Raw genomic sequence first — 16,273 nt, forward strand, 5'->3', positions numbered from 1 at the left:
CTCCAAAGAAACCACTACTAAAGGACACCAATAAGAAGAAGAGACTTGCTTGGGCCAAGGAACACGAGCAATGGACATTAGACCGGGGGAAATCTGTCCTTTTGTCTGATGCGTCCAAATTTGAGATTTTGGTTCCAGATGCAAAGTAGATGAACGGATGATCTGCGCATGTGTGTTTCCCACCGTGAAGCATGGAGGAGGAGGTGTGATGGTGTGGGGGTTCTTTGCTGGTGACACTAACTGTGATTTATTTAGAATTCAAGGCACACTTAACCAGCATGGCTAACACATCATTCTGCAGCAACACAATATCCCATCTGGTTTGCGCTTAGTGGGCCTATCATTTGTTTTTCAACAAGACAATGACCCAACACACCTCCAGGCTGTGTAACGGTTATTTGACCAAGAAGGAGAGTGATGGAATGCTGCATCAGATTACCTGGCCTCCACAATCACCTGACCTCAACCCATTTGAGATGGTTTGGGATGAGTTGGACTGCAGAGTGAAGAAAAAGCAGCCAACAAGTGCTCTGCATATGTGGGAACGCCTTCAAAATGGTTGGAAAAGCATTCCAGGTGGAACTGGTTGAGAGAATGCCAAGCATGTTCAACGCTGTCATCAAGGCAAAGGGTGGCTACTTTAAAGAATCTAAAATCTACTTTGTGATTTTCAGCTAACCACCACACTATGGTGTTTGGCCTGATCACCGGCGACAATGAGACAGCCTATAGGGAGGAGAACAGTGACCTGGCAGTGCGGTACTAGGACAACAACCTCTCCCTCAATGTCAGCAAGAAAAAGGAGCTGCTCTTGGACTACAGGAGACCTATATATATAGCCAAGTTAACATTACTCATTGTGTATTTATTCCTCATCTTATTATTTTTCTATAATTTTTCTCTTTATGCTTTGTTGGGAAGCATTTCATTGTTAGTCTACCCCTGTTGTTTACGAAGCATTTGACAAATAAAATGTAATTAAACCACCCAGACACAACAAAGATATAGTCGTCCTTCTGAAGTGAGCTGCCGGACAGGAAGGGAACTGCTCAGGGATGTCACCATGAGCTAAAACTCCATTGCAAGACTTAAATTGCTGTCTAGCCATGACCCCCAACACCTTGACAGAACTTGAAGTTTGAAAAGCATAATGGGCAAATATTGCACCATCCAGGTGTGCAATGTTCTTAGCGACTAACCCGAGAAGCCTCACAGCTGTATTCGCAGCCAAAGGTGTTTCTAACAACATGTACTCACTCAGGGGCATGAAAACATATGTAATCCAGGTATATTACTGTTTAATGTTGCTAATTTTTTGAGAGTATTATTGGAATTGGTTTTCCGCTGACATTAGTGTTTTGTGTTGACAAAAAAATTTAATTAAATCCATTTTAATCCCACTTTGTAACACAACAAAATGTGTCAATACTTGTCATAGTGAACAAACTAATCATTCAAAATAAGCCCATTAATTCTGCCTTGTATTGGTTCATCTGAAGTACCTTCCCATTCCCTTCTATAGTGAGATAAAAATGTGTTGATGATTCAATTAAAATATTCAATTTCCTACACATCTTGATTTTCTTCCGCCTGTCCCATTAATGTGTTTTTTTTTTTGCTGCTGCTGAAAATATGTATGTGATATCTGTGGGGGAAAATGAATAGCTTGTTTAAAGATGTGGGATTGTACAGTGGCTTCCACCAGTCTAGTGTCTACTCTCTTCTACTGTACTTTGCTTGGTATCTCTTTCTGTGTGACGATGTGGCCAGCATCTAAAAGGTATCATTCTATGCTGCCTTGGGTGTCTTGGTTTGTCACTAAATTACTCGCCACACATAATTACAGAGGATGAGGTGAACGCCTCATTTCTCTTTGTTATATGCTAAGCAGTCAGCAATCTCAAACAAAAGGGCCCTGGCTCTGGAAACCATAGGATTTGCTGCTGGGATTATAGTCTCATGGATAATGATGTGTGGTCAGCAGAAGCAAAGCTTCATTTTAATTCAAATTGGCCAGTAAACAAACCCATTGGTATGTCTGATGGTAAGAGTAACTGTCTAGTAAGCGCTGTGGTAGAGTATCGCCACTTAGCTGGATCTATTATGTATGTTTTACAGTGGAGGTCTTCTGTTATCTGATGGGACCCGCCACCTATTTGCTATTGTTGCTACATGGCTGTTTTCCACGTGGGGCATCTCTCTTACTATTTTTATGGGTAGGCAGGTTCAAGCCAGTTCAACTCTATTGTCTATTGATTTACACTGTCTACGTACTCTGTGTCACGTAGCTGTAAAATGGGATATGAAAATGCTAGTAGCCTGCATAATTCTGTTGAGATTGTTTGAAATTGCATAGGTATCGCATTGGCTTCCATACCTGGGAAAATACAGATTATCAGATAATATGACTGGACAGTGCAAGTCATGACAATTCACATAAGTATCACACATCTTGGCTGAGTTAATAGGATTATGTCAGCATTCATAATGCTTATGACTATTATTACAGTCTGTCACAGCATATTATGACAAGTGTTTTGTCACTCAGTCATTACTGTGCTATGCATTAGAGCACTCCCAGTGAATACTTACCAGGCTGAGTTATATAGGCATATAGTGTATGTCAGTGGTTTATGGCAGAGGGGTGTGTTAGGTGGGTTTACTTTGTGCGTGGGTGGGTAGGTGGGTGGATGCCCAGTTATACATGAATGCCCAGCTTTACATCTGAAATGTGTTATCATTCTGTGATGCTCAAAACACTTCTAAGTGAACTCTCTCAGACATACTGCTATTAGACTCTGCCTGGAAAACAATGAGCTGTTGCATTGAATCATTTCTCTCTCAATGTAGTTTTAATTCAAATCATCCAAAGACGTCCATTGAACAACTCATTTGACTTTTATCTTTATTTTATTTCACCTTTATTTAACCAGGTAGGCCAGTGGAGAACAAGTTCTCATTTACAACTGTGACCTGGCCAAGACAAAGCAAAGCATCTCCCTCCATTTTTTGGGTGCACCTTGCAAGCTAATTAACGGATAGAATTTTGATTTAAGTCATTATTGTTCACACCTTTGCAGCAGCACCTCAGAGATTAACAGTGAACTGTGTTCTATGAGAAGACAAAACCCTTGCTGTCACTGGAGTGGATTACTGTCTTTATAGACCTATAGGAAGGTAGAGGAAGCCAGTAATTCCTATAGAAAAGTAGACAAAGTAGAGCCACTGACTAACAACTTTCCCCGCTGAGACCTTTTGTCTTCAGATTCCCATTTTCTCTTCCAGCTCCCTGACAAGACTGATAAAGACCTTGAGTCAGGCCAAAGCCAAAGCTTAGGTGACATGGAGAGTAAATTCAGCCCTAATGATTGGTGATATGCAATATGTTTTCTTTGGCTAAACGTCTGTGCTTTGTAACTCCTAAAGCACTTCATTGATTACCCATAGCTTAATTACAAATGGCATCAGCTGCAGATTGAATACGTTACTTTAAATGGCTATTGAGAAACCTTATGCTCCCTGAATGCGATATTCAATCATCTCACTTAACTAAAAAAAAGAATAATGCTATGTGAAATCCATGGTAACAATACTATTGAGATTTTAAACCCATGTTATATGAAACTTTTAAGCTTGATTCAAAATCCGTAACCACAGTTCCTATTATCATAGTTTATTGTAGCCTCTCTCTCCAAAAAAAGTGTCTCTCAGGTCTGCTTTCTCTCCAGTTTAAGGATTCAGCTTATGAATGATCATTTTGGGGAATTGTTGATAATAATAATAATAAAAAATATGTATTACTATGATAATATTATTAATAAAATTGTTCATCACCAACCCATAGCGAACATTTTGTTCAACCAATGCCAGCTTCTCTTGACATTGCAGTGAAGCCTACTTTCTGCAAACGAAAAAAATCTTTATCAAATCCCCATTCTATGCCTTTCAATAATAAACCAAGCCCATTACCTCACGGCAGCTTTTGTTTGCCCTATACAAGAGAGAACAAAATTGTTATTCAGGAGAACGCTTTAGATTTGTATTGTGGGTAGAATTCACAAAGAGCAGAGTTATTGTATTAAAAAGAACCATCTGTATCAGAAACAATGGCTTCAAATTATCTCTGAATACACACTGAAAAAAAATATAAAGCTTTCCCTTCTCATTATGTGGGGTGGTTGTAGTGGTGGTGGGGGTGGGGGGGGGGGGGTGAAGCAGACTTGGTATAACTGACTTTTGTTGTTCTTGATGCATTCTTCTCTTTTTAAATCGGCCCCTTTTCAGATTGTGTGTAGCCATAAACGGCTTTTCTTGTTACAGGGGTAGCGAGCAAAACACCAGCGTTCAGCGAGCAGCTTGAACGATGGTACGCTGAAGTAAGAGCACTGGCTTTTGGAAAAACCTGCGGACTACCGGGCGAGCAAAGAGAGAGAGACAGCCTACCGCTGTGTCGGTCGAGCAGAGAGCGGGATCTCCGGCGGCTGAAGAGTGGTTCTTGAATCGGCCAGATACTGTTCCATCCTCTTTTCTGCCAATCAAGCAAAGATGAGGACAACACCCAAACTGGCACGTAAGTAGCATTACAGTCGAGAGTGGTCCGGGGACAGTGAAAAGCAGGCTGCGCCTATATGCAGTGCACTGCAGTGTGATAGAGTATCGCGTTATGAGCTTCAGTGGTTCGTAGGTTATTTTCCCATTGGGTACTCGGACATAATTTAAAGCTTGCTCAACACTCGCAAACATTAGATTTCAAGTAGATTTATATTATAAATATCCATCATGTACGTGTTTAGTGGTTTGTTTTGTTTTTGTAATGGCTTTGTTTGTTTTGTTGACTACTGTTTGAGATTTGTCCCATTATGTATTTTTTTTTGAAACATTTTGTTACACAATTCTCCTCATTCTTCAGCAGAAGTAGCCTAATATTTGACCTTTCAACACTGTTCTTAATCTTTTTTCAAGATGTATTGATTTGGCCTTGATCTGGGCTACTTGAGAGTAGGCTGTCAACCAAATATTGAAACATCACACTTGTCAAATGATTGTTCTAAAGTAAATGTTTAATATGTATTAATCCATTTCTGAGTTTATACTGATTTATAGTTTGAAGTTAAAGAGCAATATAGCAAATTAGAGAACAGAAATGTTTGTGGGTAGAGTTAAGTTAGTATAACTATATTAGGTTTGCACTCTTTAACCATCCACTCTCCCTTTTCCTTGGGTGTTTCATAGGCTACATGTATTGAGTGCTTATAAATTAATATTTAATTTGGTGCAGGCCTACTGCTCTCCAATCACTAGCACGACACCTAGTGGACAATAATATACAATTTAGAGATTCATCATGGTTATTTTCTGTCATTTTTCTTACCATGAAGTCTCTCTCTATCTCTCTGTCTCTCTGAGAAAAGTAAGGAGCTGTTTAAAAAGTAAATCCATTGATTAAATAAATATATTACATCCAATTAGTAATATCAGTGCTGGTTATGTTGGATTATATTGAGTAAATATGGATATTTTAGGACTTTGGTGTGATTAAAGATATAATGAGTTAGGCTATAGGAAATAGGGTTTTTATGGGATATATATTGAGGCAGGCCTAAGGGTTATTATGGGAGGTATATTGAGTTAGGCTATAGGCCTAAGGGTTATTATGGCAGACATGGTTTTATATCGGGTCAGATGTGCATTTTGAAAGGCAGAAAAACATTATTACATTTTCCAGAAGGGTGGGCTATAGGCTTTTAAAAAACAATATTTAACAGATTCCCTCTAAGATATTTTCACAATCATTATGCCTGCATTTAATGAGAAACAATGTGTTTTTATTAAAAAGTTAATTTGCTATGAATTACAGTGTTTTCTTTCTAGTTTGTACATGAATAAAATATCCTATAAATGTGTTATTATTGATTTTGCTCAGTCGAGCCTTCTTTAAAAATATGTTTGTTTTATGGTGCAAATAGTACTGGTTTTGGTCTATCGAGTGGTCAAACGGTGTTTCCCTCAAATCGGTTAGTTGTCGAATAGTTTGCTAATTGCAAATGCAGGGACATTCCTGTTTTCGATTCTTAAAGATGTTGCAGACTCCCCGCTGTTGCTTTTCCCATCATCGTAAACAGATTACATACAAATAGCGGGGAAAAAACTCGAACGCAGAAAGAGAAGCGGCTATTTCTGACTGTTGTATCTCCACATCTCACCCAATTCCTCAAAAGTGAAACCTTTTGAATATGGTGGTAATAAACTCTTTACCAGTTTGTATATCATTCAAATAGGTATTGATGTTTTGTTTAATAACATGTACAAAATAGGCATAGGCTATAATTATTATATTAATAGTATAGGCTAGACGTTGTAGATTTAAAACTTTATCTCGCTCAAAACTGTGTCCAAAAAATACAATATATTCAGTGTCAAGTTTCTCAATAGATGTATGTAGGCGATAGGCCTATTTGATGCTTTTCCAACATTTCCAGCATCATTGCCAACTGTTTTACCATAAGCGTGAATGTTTTGAAAATAAATTAGCCTTCTAAACCTGTAGTTGGTATACAAGTTATATTATTAGGCTACAGCGCACAACAGAACAAACTAACATAAGCTATAATAGTGTTCCATGACACCTTTTAGGTTTATACGTTCATAAAGGTTATTTGCTATTGTCCCTTTCGCCAGCAGACGGCGCTAATGGCATGTTACAACGGGCTTCGTGTGGCTGATACAACCTTTTGGAACAATTATTATAATTTGTTTTAACCTTTATTTAACTAGGCAAGTCAGTTGGAACTATCCTACATGTGAATTCATATGCATAAACACGTGCTTTTACTGAACACATATTAGGCGTGTTAGTGTATTTTCGCTGTTCATGCTCCATCAGCTTTTGTAGCTCACAGTAATGTAAATTATCCATCAGATATGCCTATAAAACATTGTCCAAGCCTATTTTCCAATGCCAATTGTTGATGTTATAAATGGAAAATCTATGGACAAAAGTGCCTGTTATATTGGCCTATCGTTGAAGTGGTGACCCCTCTTGGTCATATTGTTTGTGAAAACTTTTTGTATTATATAATTTTTTGTCTTGTGACGAAGTGAATTTCAACAAAAAAGATCTTAACGGAATGTAGTCATGCTTTTGTTCGGGCTGATGTACTGACAACACCCGAAACAAAACTAATTATTTGTGATGGGCATGTCTGTTTTCTGTTGGCATTCAACTTCAGTTGAATTGAAGCTCATCCATTTAAACAATGGGGAAACAGCTAAGATTACCTATCCGCTTTTCAGTGCAAAAACCGAGCTGAACTTGCTGATCGATTCCTTAACTCAAAACACTTATATTAATGTAATGGATTGCTACACATCGCCTAATTACTTATAACTAATAACGTCACCCGTATTGCTAATAGCTTACTACAACTAGACTACTACTTTCACAACTATTTCTTCAACTGTCACTCTAGGCCTACTGATAAAGAAGTGATTATTATAAGCAAAGGTTAAGTAGGCTAGGATATTTGTATGTGTACGTTTTGATTTATGCCCCATTTGCTTTTGCCCCTGTTTTGTCGTTGAACATTAAAAAAAAACACAATATAGCCGAAATAGCTATCTTGATCTAAAGACACATTGAACATTTGATTCAGTGAAGATGAAATATCGAATGAAGTTTGAAATGTTATGTATTATGCTTCCAAATAACGTTTGAACGAGTTTAAAAATGGTAGCCTATAAAAGTTTAAAAAGCTGAATTGGTCCGATATGCTGTTTACTTAACAACATAAATGTATCCTACTGTATAAGTTCTGGAGCTTGTGTTCCTCGATTTTCAGTAGGAAGCACTTAAAGTTTGCCATCCTAGTGTAATGTTCCCACTTTAAGCACTTGGAATAATACATATATAGCTTCTATTGGTTGATAACCGCAGCTTCTGCCTCAGTGCTCCACCACTGACCGCGAGTAACCCCGCCCCTTTATGATAAATAAAAGACACAATCCTGGCCGAGGGAACAGTCGCTCTGTGATTGGTCAGGTAAAAAGGCATTTATTCCCTGACAGCACTCATCCCATGAATGGTTGTCTATTAACTTGTTCAAAAAGTATCCGGAGTTGTCAAGGCTCTGGCGAAGAGGGAAAAGTAGTTTGTTGTTTCTTTGAGACCAAGAGAGAAGTTTTTGGACACAACAGGACCTACTGGCTGAAGGCAAAAAGACGTTTACTATTTCTGCAAAGTTACTGAAAACGACAAGGTAACTCCAGCTACCTTTGTGTTGGACTTTTTTAATTGGTCGGCAAGTTTAATAAAAATCTGTTTATAATGTATAACATGATGGAAACTGAACTGAAACCAACCGCACCCCAGACAAATTCTGGGGTTACGGGGAATTCAAATGCATCTGGAAACAACCTGAAAAACAGTCCGGACCGAGTCAAGAGACCCATGAATGCCTTCATGGTTTGGTCGAGGGGACAACGAAGAAAGATGGCACAGGAAAACCCCAAAATGCACAATTCGGAAATAAGCAAAAGACTTGGGGCCGAGTGGAAGCTTCTATCCGAGAGCGAAAAGCGACCTTTCATTGACGAAGCGAAGCGTCTCCGGGCTCTCCACATGAAGGAACATCCGGATTACAAATACAGACCCCGGAGGAAAACCAAGACCCTGATGAAGAAGGACAAGTATACTCTGCCAGGTGGACTTCTTGCGACAGGCGGCAATGCCATGGGCGCTGGAGTGGGTGTAGGGGGAGGCTTGGGCGGTGGGGTTAATCAAAGGATGGACAGTTACGCACATATGAACGGCTGGACCAATGGAGGTTATGGCATGATGCAGGAGCAGCTTGGTTATGGGCAGCACCCTGGTTTAAACGCTCACAACACCGCACAGATGCAGCAAATGCACCGCTATGACATGAGCGCACTTCAGTACAACTCCATGACAAACTCCCAGACCTACATGAACGGATCACCCACGTATAGCATGTCATACTCACAGCAGAGCACTCCTGGAATGACTCTGGGCTCCATGGGTTCGGTGGTCAAGTCAGAGTCCAGTTGCAGTCCCCCCATAGTCACGTCTTCGTCTCACTCAAGGGGTGCTCCGTGTCAGACTGGAGACCTACGGGACATGATCAGTATGTACTTACCGGGTGCTGAGGTGCCGGAGCAAACTGCCCAAAGCAGACTCCATATGTCCCAACATTACCAGAGCGCACCTGTACCAGGCACGACGATTAATGGCACACTCCCATTATCACATATGTAAATAAACTTTAATAAGAGAAACTGGACTACTATGGACTATTTTTGTACAGACATTTTTGGGTGGTAAAAGTTGTACAGAACTCAAGGAAAGAACAACTTTTTCTAGAAAGTTTTTCAATGGTGTATGAGTTTGGAAAGTAGAAAGTGGGAGAGTCTCAATCAGATGTTTTATTATTGCAATCACCTTTTGTACAGTATTTATATATAAAAAACATAACAATCAGATGTAATTTTTGTAAACTACAAGAGGTTACATTTTTATAAACCGAAATTCTGCAGAAAAGACAATGGCAGAATTGAAATTGAGTTCAAGATACTCCTAAAACTGCAAACATTGGAATAGCGGAAGTAGGCCTATAAGCAAAGCAGGTAAATGTTTCTCCTCAAGGTTCATTAGTACTAAACCATTTTAATTTCTTAAAAAAAAATAAGAATAAGCAGAAACCTTTCCTTACAGGTTAAGCATAATTGTTAATTTATATTTTGTCTCCCACTTTTCATCTGTTAGAGGTATGAAGTTTGTGTTCCTTATTTTCTAATGATTTGTACAATTGATGTATATTTACTGTGATATTTTAAGTTTTTATTTCAACATTTCATTCCCGTAGTTGTATTTTAAAATGTGGTCTGTACGCAGCAGCCAACACTCCATGTATATATATTCGAACTAATTTCATCATTATAACAGTTACAATTTCAGCGAAGTTTTTTCAATATGCAGTTTGAAATGAATAAATTTTTAAAATTTGGATACTTGAAATTGTATGAGTTTTGATTTTATTTATCATTTGATTAATTAGATAAGATTGTCATCCTCGCTCAATTTGTTGTGGATTGTCCATGTTTTGTATTGCATTTATGTTATTCATGTTGCATCAGTATTTATTCATCACATCATATGTCAGAACTTGATAGACCTTAATATTCTGTCATGTTTTTGTTTTTTTTACAATCCAAGGACACACAGGAATATAGCCTAATTAAGTTATTATAACATGCTAAGTCTTAAATCATATCTCATCAGAAATATCAACAAAAACTAAATCAAACCACATCATTTTGTGCGTACATGTGTGTATGCATCTGTGCATCTGTGTCTAAGAACACGTGTGCATGCCTGTTTCTTTGTCATGTTAAGTCTTCAGATGATTTAGACTTAGTTTTTTGGTGAAATGAGCTATGGAGCTAAGGATTAAGAAGGACAACCGCGTGCGAAAGTTTGTTGCCTCAAACCCTATGCTTTGCGTGTAAGATTATTCGCTCAAAATGTTGAAGATTCTCTCCAGGTAGTCGTTCATTTTATATTTTTCTTTAATCAATACACACATCATTTGATTTATTTTATAATTCTAATTGAGAACCGGTTTGGTGCATATCATTTCATAGGACTACTGATTTGAATTAATTAAGTTTAGCTCTCATGTATCAGAAAACAAGTGTGACAACATAGACGCAGTCCATGTGAGCTGGATTATGAAGGCATGTTTCTAGTTTGGATAATATGTAGGCATGTTTGTGGTATGGATAATAAAACATTAATAACACTGAGGCTCTTGATATATGAATAAAGATAGACCCTACTGAGCAACAACGAAAAAAATAGATTTAATAAATATGCCTGTTATAAGCCTACTTGTATTGAAAGCATGCATGCACCACATCATTTTTCATTGTTCTGTTTAATGTCGCTCCATATTAGGCCTAATTGTATTATTTCTTTAATATAAATTGTTCTACTGGCTAACACTTAATGTAGCCTGTTTAATGATTAAATCAAATGGAAAGTATTTCTGCAAATAATCAAAAGACCCAAACAGCGCAAATAATTTTCACTCAGAGGCCTATAGCCTAAATATCTTCATATTCGAATGGGCATTGAATTCACTGTTTATTCAAATTATGATTTCTCTTAACCATGGTTCACACAGTTCATGTCGATGGGCATAACTTTAAACTATCTTGCCTGAAGTGTTCAAACTGTCGTCTGTCATTTCTCCAAATTAAACCTGGATGAGATTATGGTCTATCCATTGAATATAAAATTTTAAATCTGTGGGTGTTAAAAACATTTTTTTTTTAACTACAGAGGTAGATTAGAACTGTTGCTTGCCAAGGCTGGGAAGCCTCTATGAGACTAGGTCCCGGGGGAGAGGAGCTCACATTAACCGCTAAATTAATATTTGACGAGGGCTCTTTCCAAAGTATTATTCCGAAAATGGTGTCCCTATACCGGACTTTCAAGGGGTCAGGCAGCAGTGGTTAAATTAATTATTTATACAAGCAGTACCTATAATTGGTTGTAATAGCTGAACATGTTTGATAAACTAGGATGTTTTAAGGTCGAGAGTGTTAGGCTTTTAATTTTAATTTAATGGCAGCACGAAAGGCCTATGTGATCATATGCTAGCCTATATATATATTGAGTATGAGCATTTAGCTTTAGTTACATTAATGTTTTTGGAGATTAGAAGAAACGACAGATATGCATTTTACCTTTAAAGTATATTGCAAATACGTAAGTGGAAAACATTCATGAAAATATAAATGGAGCGGACGACTAGGCTATATTCGCAATAGTTGTGATAAGGTAAAGGGAATTTACTATTAACCTAATATTAGGCTCCTGAACCTCTTGAATTTAAGACTTTTGTGTTGGACTTTCATTGAGAGACTCCCGTTTTCTACACATTGAATAAGGGATATCAGGCTTGGACTATTCCCTGGAGGAGCAGTGATCAGTCAAGGAATCCCCTTGTTGGGCCACCACATAGGAGAGAAGGATAAGAGATGAGTGTTTAAATGTATTTTCAATTGCGTGATTTAATCTCAAAGCGCTCAATGGAGCGCCAGATTCAAACGCCGCTGAGTTGTGTTCAACCCTCTAATGTTTTGAATGCTTGGATATTGTCCCTTTTGTTATAAATGGAACTACCGAGTACACACGTAAAACATTGACAACTAAATGTATCGTTTTGTGTGATTTAGGATAACAGCACCGTATAAGAAGAGGACCCAATTGTTCCAACAGGCCTTGATTTTGCTCCGCCGCGGTCCGCGCGGAGGCTGCCGCAGCTGTGGACAGCAACAGGTGGTAAGCACTCTATGTTTTGATCATAGTAAAACCCCTCAGATAATATATTTTGATATCTTTGTGAAATGACACGCTCTTCCTGGAACGTAATAATCACAACATATGAGGGCCCAACGTGTATAAACACATCTTCATATCTAGTGTCCAGATCTCATTCAAAGTAAGATATGCGTCAAGAGACCTCAGTATTTAATCAGATAACCTATATGTCTATCTGCTATTTCTATATTAGTTTTTGTAGTTAAAATGTGTATCGTTTAATAAATTATATATAAACGTCAGAGATGTGTCCTATAGTGTTAACGGTGTTTGCTAATTCGGGATCCTTGGGACGTCCCAACTCTGACCTTAACCATTTTAACGTAAATCGGGTAAGGTAAGGGTTAAGGTTAGGGTTAAGGTAGGGGTTAGTTTTAGGGTTTAGTGTATGGATCCCCGATAGCACTAACTAAGTGTTCTCTGAGGTAGTGGAATATGCGCACACGTAATAGTCCCCAATAGGCTTCTAATCAAACCCCTAATCAGTTACCAGATTTACTGATCGTATGGAGCAATGACGTCACATGTACTAGATTGGTAAATAGAGCATTTCCTATGCTCCATGTTCCTCATTGTCTAATATTTTGTTGGACACACCATGTGAGAGAGTAGCCTATATCTTCCTATAACTTATTCTTCAGAAACTAAAACATAAGGAAATCTGGAAGAAAGGCATGGTAGGCTACACAATAGGCATAGGCCTATACACATATGCACTATTGGCCTACTCTTATTTCCCTTGGTGGCATAATGGAATTTGAGGAGATTATATTTAATTCATTATTATTATTGTTGATGTTGTTTTATTGTTGTTGATGTTTTTATGCACTTATTATTTCGTCTGGAAAATATTAGGCCTAGGGCTATGTCTCGTTATTGGGCCACTAGTCAGTGATAGCATACACAACAGTGTAAAGAAAACGACTTTCCCTAAAGTAACGATTTTTGTCGCTTTATCTGCTGTAGTTTTTGAGGAGTTGAGGGTTGTAGGGGACGGGTATCTGTAGGGGGTGTAGCATTGTGAGATTCGTTGAATTGAAAACTATCAGAGATATCGTCTATTTTAACAGTGGTTTCAGGGGTGAATGGCAGTCGCTCCCTGATCCAGTGCAGGTGCAGGGAAGCAGGGGGATGGGGGTCCCTGCGCAGCCAAAATGCGCATTCATTTCAATAGACCACACACTGTCGGCCAGCATGCCATCATCTCTGCGCCTCTCACACATTCTCAGTGCAGTGCAGTCCTTACCGAGCGGAGCTCACACACTTTACAGCTCGCCAGAAGATATACACAACCATGGGCTGAATGACTCAGGATTGTTATTGTGTTTTCCTGTGTTTATATCACTTATAATTGATAATGAAAGGTTTATAGCAATATCAAAATGTATGCTTTGAGAACATTATTTAAAACATTCTTCAAGTTGTTTTCTGTGGACATTTTGATATCCTGTGATTTTATTTATTTTTTATTTAACTAGGCAAGTCAGTTAAGAACAAATTCTTATTTACAATGACGGCCTAGGAACAGTGGGTTAACTGCCGTGTTCAGGGGCAGAACGATAGATGTTTACCTTGTCAGCTTGGGGATTCGATTTTGCCACCTTTCGGTTACTAGTCCAACGCTCTAACCACCAGGATACCTGCCGCCCCACAGTCTGTAATTAATAACAATCAAATGTTGAACCCTTTTCTCAACCAGCACCATGGCCACTTAGTTGTTTTAGATTGTGGACACACCCTAATTTAATGGATGGTGGGTTTTAAATTCTAAAACGGCGACCCTAAACTCATTGCATATTCTGGCGTCTAGGGGATTAGGACGGTAACCACTGTTCAATGGATAAGTAGGCACTAACAATGTCCTAGTAAATACAATATGCCCACTGGCCACACACTGGTTTAATCACACACTGGTTGAATCAACGTTGTTTCCACGTGATTTCAATGAAATTACGTTGAACCACCATGGAATAGAGGTTGAATTGACATCTGTTTGCCCAGTGGAAGACCACTGTACTGAAGTTGCTATGGAGGCCTATTGGCACTTGACTATAATTCTAATCAAACCGCGGGATTTAGCTCTGATAAGATACAACAGTTGGTCTCTCACGTTTCATGATTTCAGTGACTCAAGTTGTGTTGTGTTTTATTTATTTTTTAAATCAAACTGACACTTGAGGTAGACATTGAGAGTATTTGTTGCTAGTTGAATTTAACATAGCTCTGCATATATCAGGTTATTCACCGCATAGTGCATACTCTACCAATGATGGGATACAGTAGGCTAAACAGAAACTGCATCATATTGGACGATTATACTTTTTATGATGAAGCATGTCACTATGTATCATAGCTAATACAAACACAGATTGGGCCTATTTTAGAAAGGAACAAAACTGCTGAAAGTGGCAGGCCTAGCTCAAATTTAAATATACATATTGTTGTATAACTAATTCGAGTTAATACATTCTTAATGACAGGATAACAGCGTATAATGCCTTTTTTCACGAAAAACAATATAAATCATCATCTCTTTATTATTTAGGCTAATAACGTCAAACGCTTCGTTAGATTGGGTTAGGAACAATGCACATCTAATTGTGGACATTTCAGAAGGTGCATGGCCACTGCAATTGAACAGCGAATATATCATTTAGAGCAGAAGACACGACCACTGTCACCATTTGTGACTCAAATTCATCTATTATAAGGGGAATGTATACACTATTAATACTATTTATGCCATTAAATATACCATGAACAATATTTGCGCTTTACTGCCCTCTGCCCCTACCCCTTCAAAGAGACTAAACAAAAACTTTGACCGGTTGCCTACTCGTAAAGTAAAATATGTTTTAATCTTGATGGGCAACAGTGATGGGATATAAGGCTGAGCAGACCTGAAAACTTTAGTTTCACTTCTGGGACATTCTGTCTGTCAGGCTTCTGGTCTTTACTACCACATGTATAGTAGGCCTACCGCAGTCTGTCAGGCAACAGGTGATAACGGACTGCTACATGATAGGCTGAGTACGTTCTAATCTGAAAACGGCCCACGTTATTGGTTAGGCTGCTATTGTGCGGAAACAAAATTTACCCATGCGCAACAATAGTTGCGGGGCAAGTGTTTCTGCTTTTCCACTTCTATTGGTCAGTCCACCCATGCCTAGAACAATATATGCTTTGATGCAGCGGTGCAGCCAGCAGGGGTGTGCAGTACGATGCAGATCAAGCTCGAGCTTTATGGAACACTGGCATAGCCTGGGAAACAAATGAGGCGAGAAGCTCAGCGTGGGGTGGGGAGCAGGATGCTTGTTTCAGGCAGGTTTTAATAGTTGTGTTGCTGTGTCGATGCTAACATAAAACACATCCACTGTGACAAGCTTTTCAAACCTGATAAATAACATTGCGAAATACCATGCATGATTAAAACGTAGGCCTAGAACAAGTTGTAAAAAGTTTTGTTAATGTTTCATTATATACTAGATGCTTTAAAAAAAGTTGGTTGTAGTGTTGTGGTAGCTGGATCGAATCCCCGAGCTGACAAGGTAAACAACTGTTGTTCTGCCCCTGAACAAGGCAGTTAACCCATTGTTCCCAGGTAGGACGTTATTGTAAATAAGAATTTGTTCTTAACTGACTTGCCTAGTTAAATAAAGGTTTAATAATAGCATAGTTTCATTATAAACATACTCATTTAAAAGTATCACTCTTCCATTTAGCCCCCTTTAGCACAGATTTAGCCTATAGCAAGCATCAGTTGGTGACAAACTATATGCCTACATCTTGGCACCATGGAACATCAGAGACGTTCATTAGGCCTTCTAGGCTAAAAACGTAATATGATGGACCTACCAACTAATGCAATATGAA

The 16,273-nt window shown here is 38.5% G+C and overlaps 1 protein-coding gene and 1 long non-coding RNA gene across 2 annotated transcripts in view; both read left to right on the top strand.

Annotated features, from left to right (window-relative positions):
• LOC139406605 (uncharacterized) overlaps positions 1–16,273 on the top strand; it is a 55,672-nt gene that overhangs the window by 19,116 nt on the left and 20,283 nt on the right. The window contains exons 2-3 of the long non-coding RNA XR_011634008.1: positions 4,321–4,570; positions 12,256–12,361. This is a non-coding gene — a long non-coding RNA (uncharacterized lncRNA). The remainder of the gene's footprint in view (positions 1–4,320; positions 4,571–12,255; positions 12,362–16,273) is intronic.
• On the top strand, positions 8,046–9,982 carry LOC139406604 (transcription factor Sox-2-like). Its single transcript, XM_071149372.1, has one exon. It carries the CDS (start codon positions 8,324–8,326, stop codon positions 9,269–9,271), a length of 948 nt encoding a protein of 315 aa, XP_071005473.1. The 5' UTR covers positions 8,046–8,323; the 3' UTR covers positions 9,272–9,982.

The sequence above is a fragment of the Oncorhynchus clarkii genome, chromosome 4 (assembly GCF_045791955.1).
Source record: "Oncorhynchus clarkii lewisi isolate Uvic-CL-2024 chromosome 4, UVic_Ocla_1.0, whole genome shotgun sequence".
In the NCBI taxonomy this organism is placed as follows: domain Eukaryota; kingdom Metazoa; phylum Chordata; class Actinopteri; order Salmoniformes; family Salmonidae; genus Oncorhynchus; species Oncorhynchus clarkii.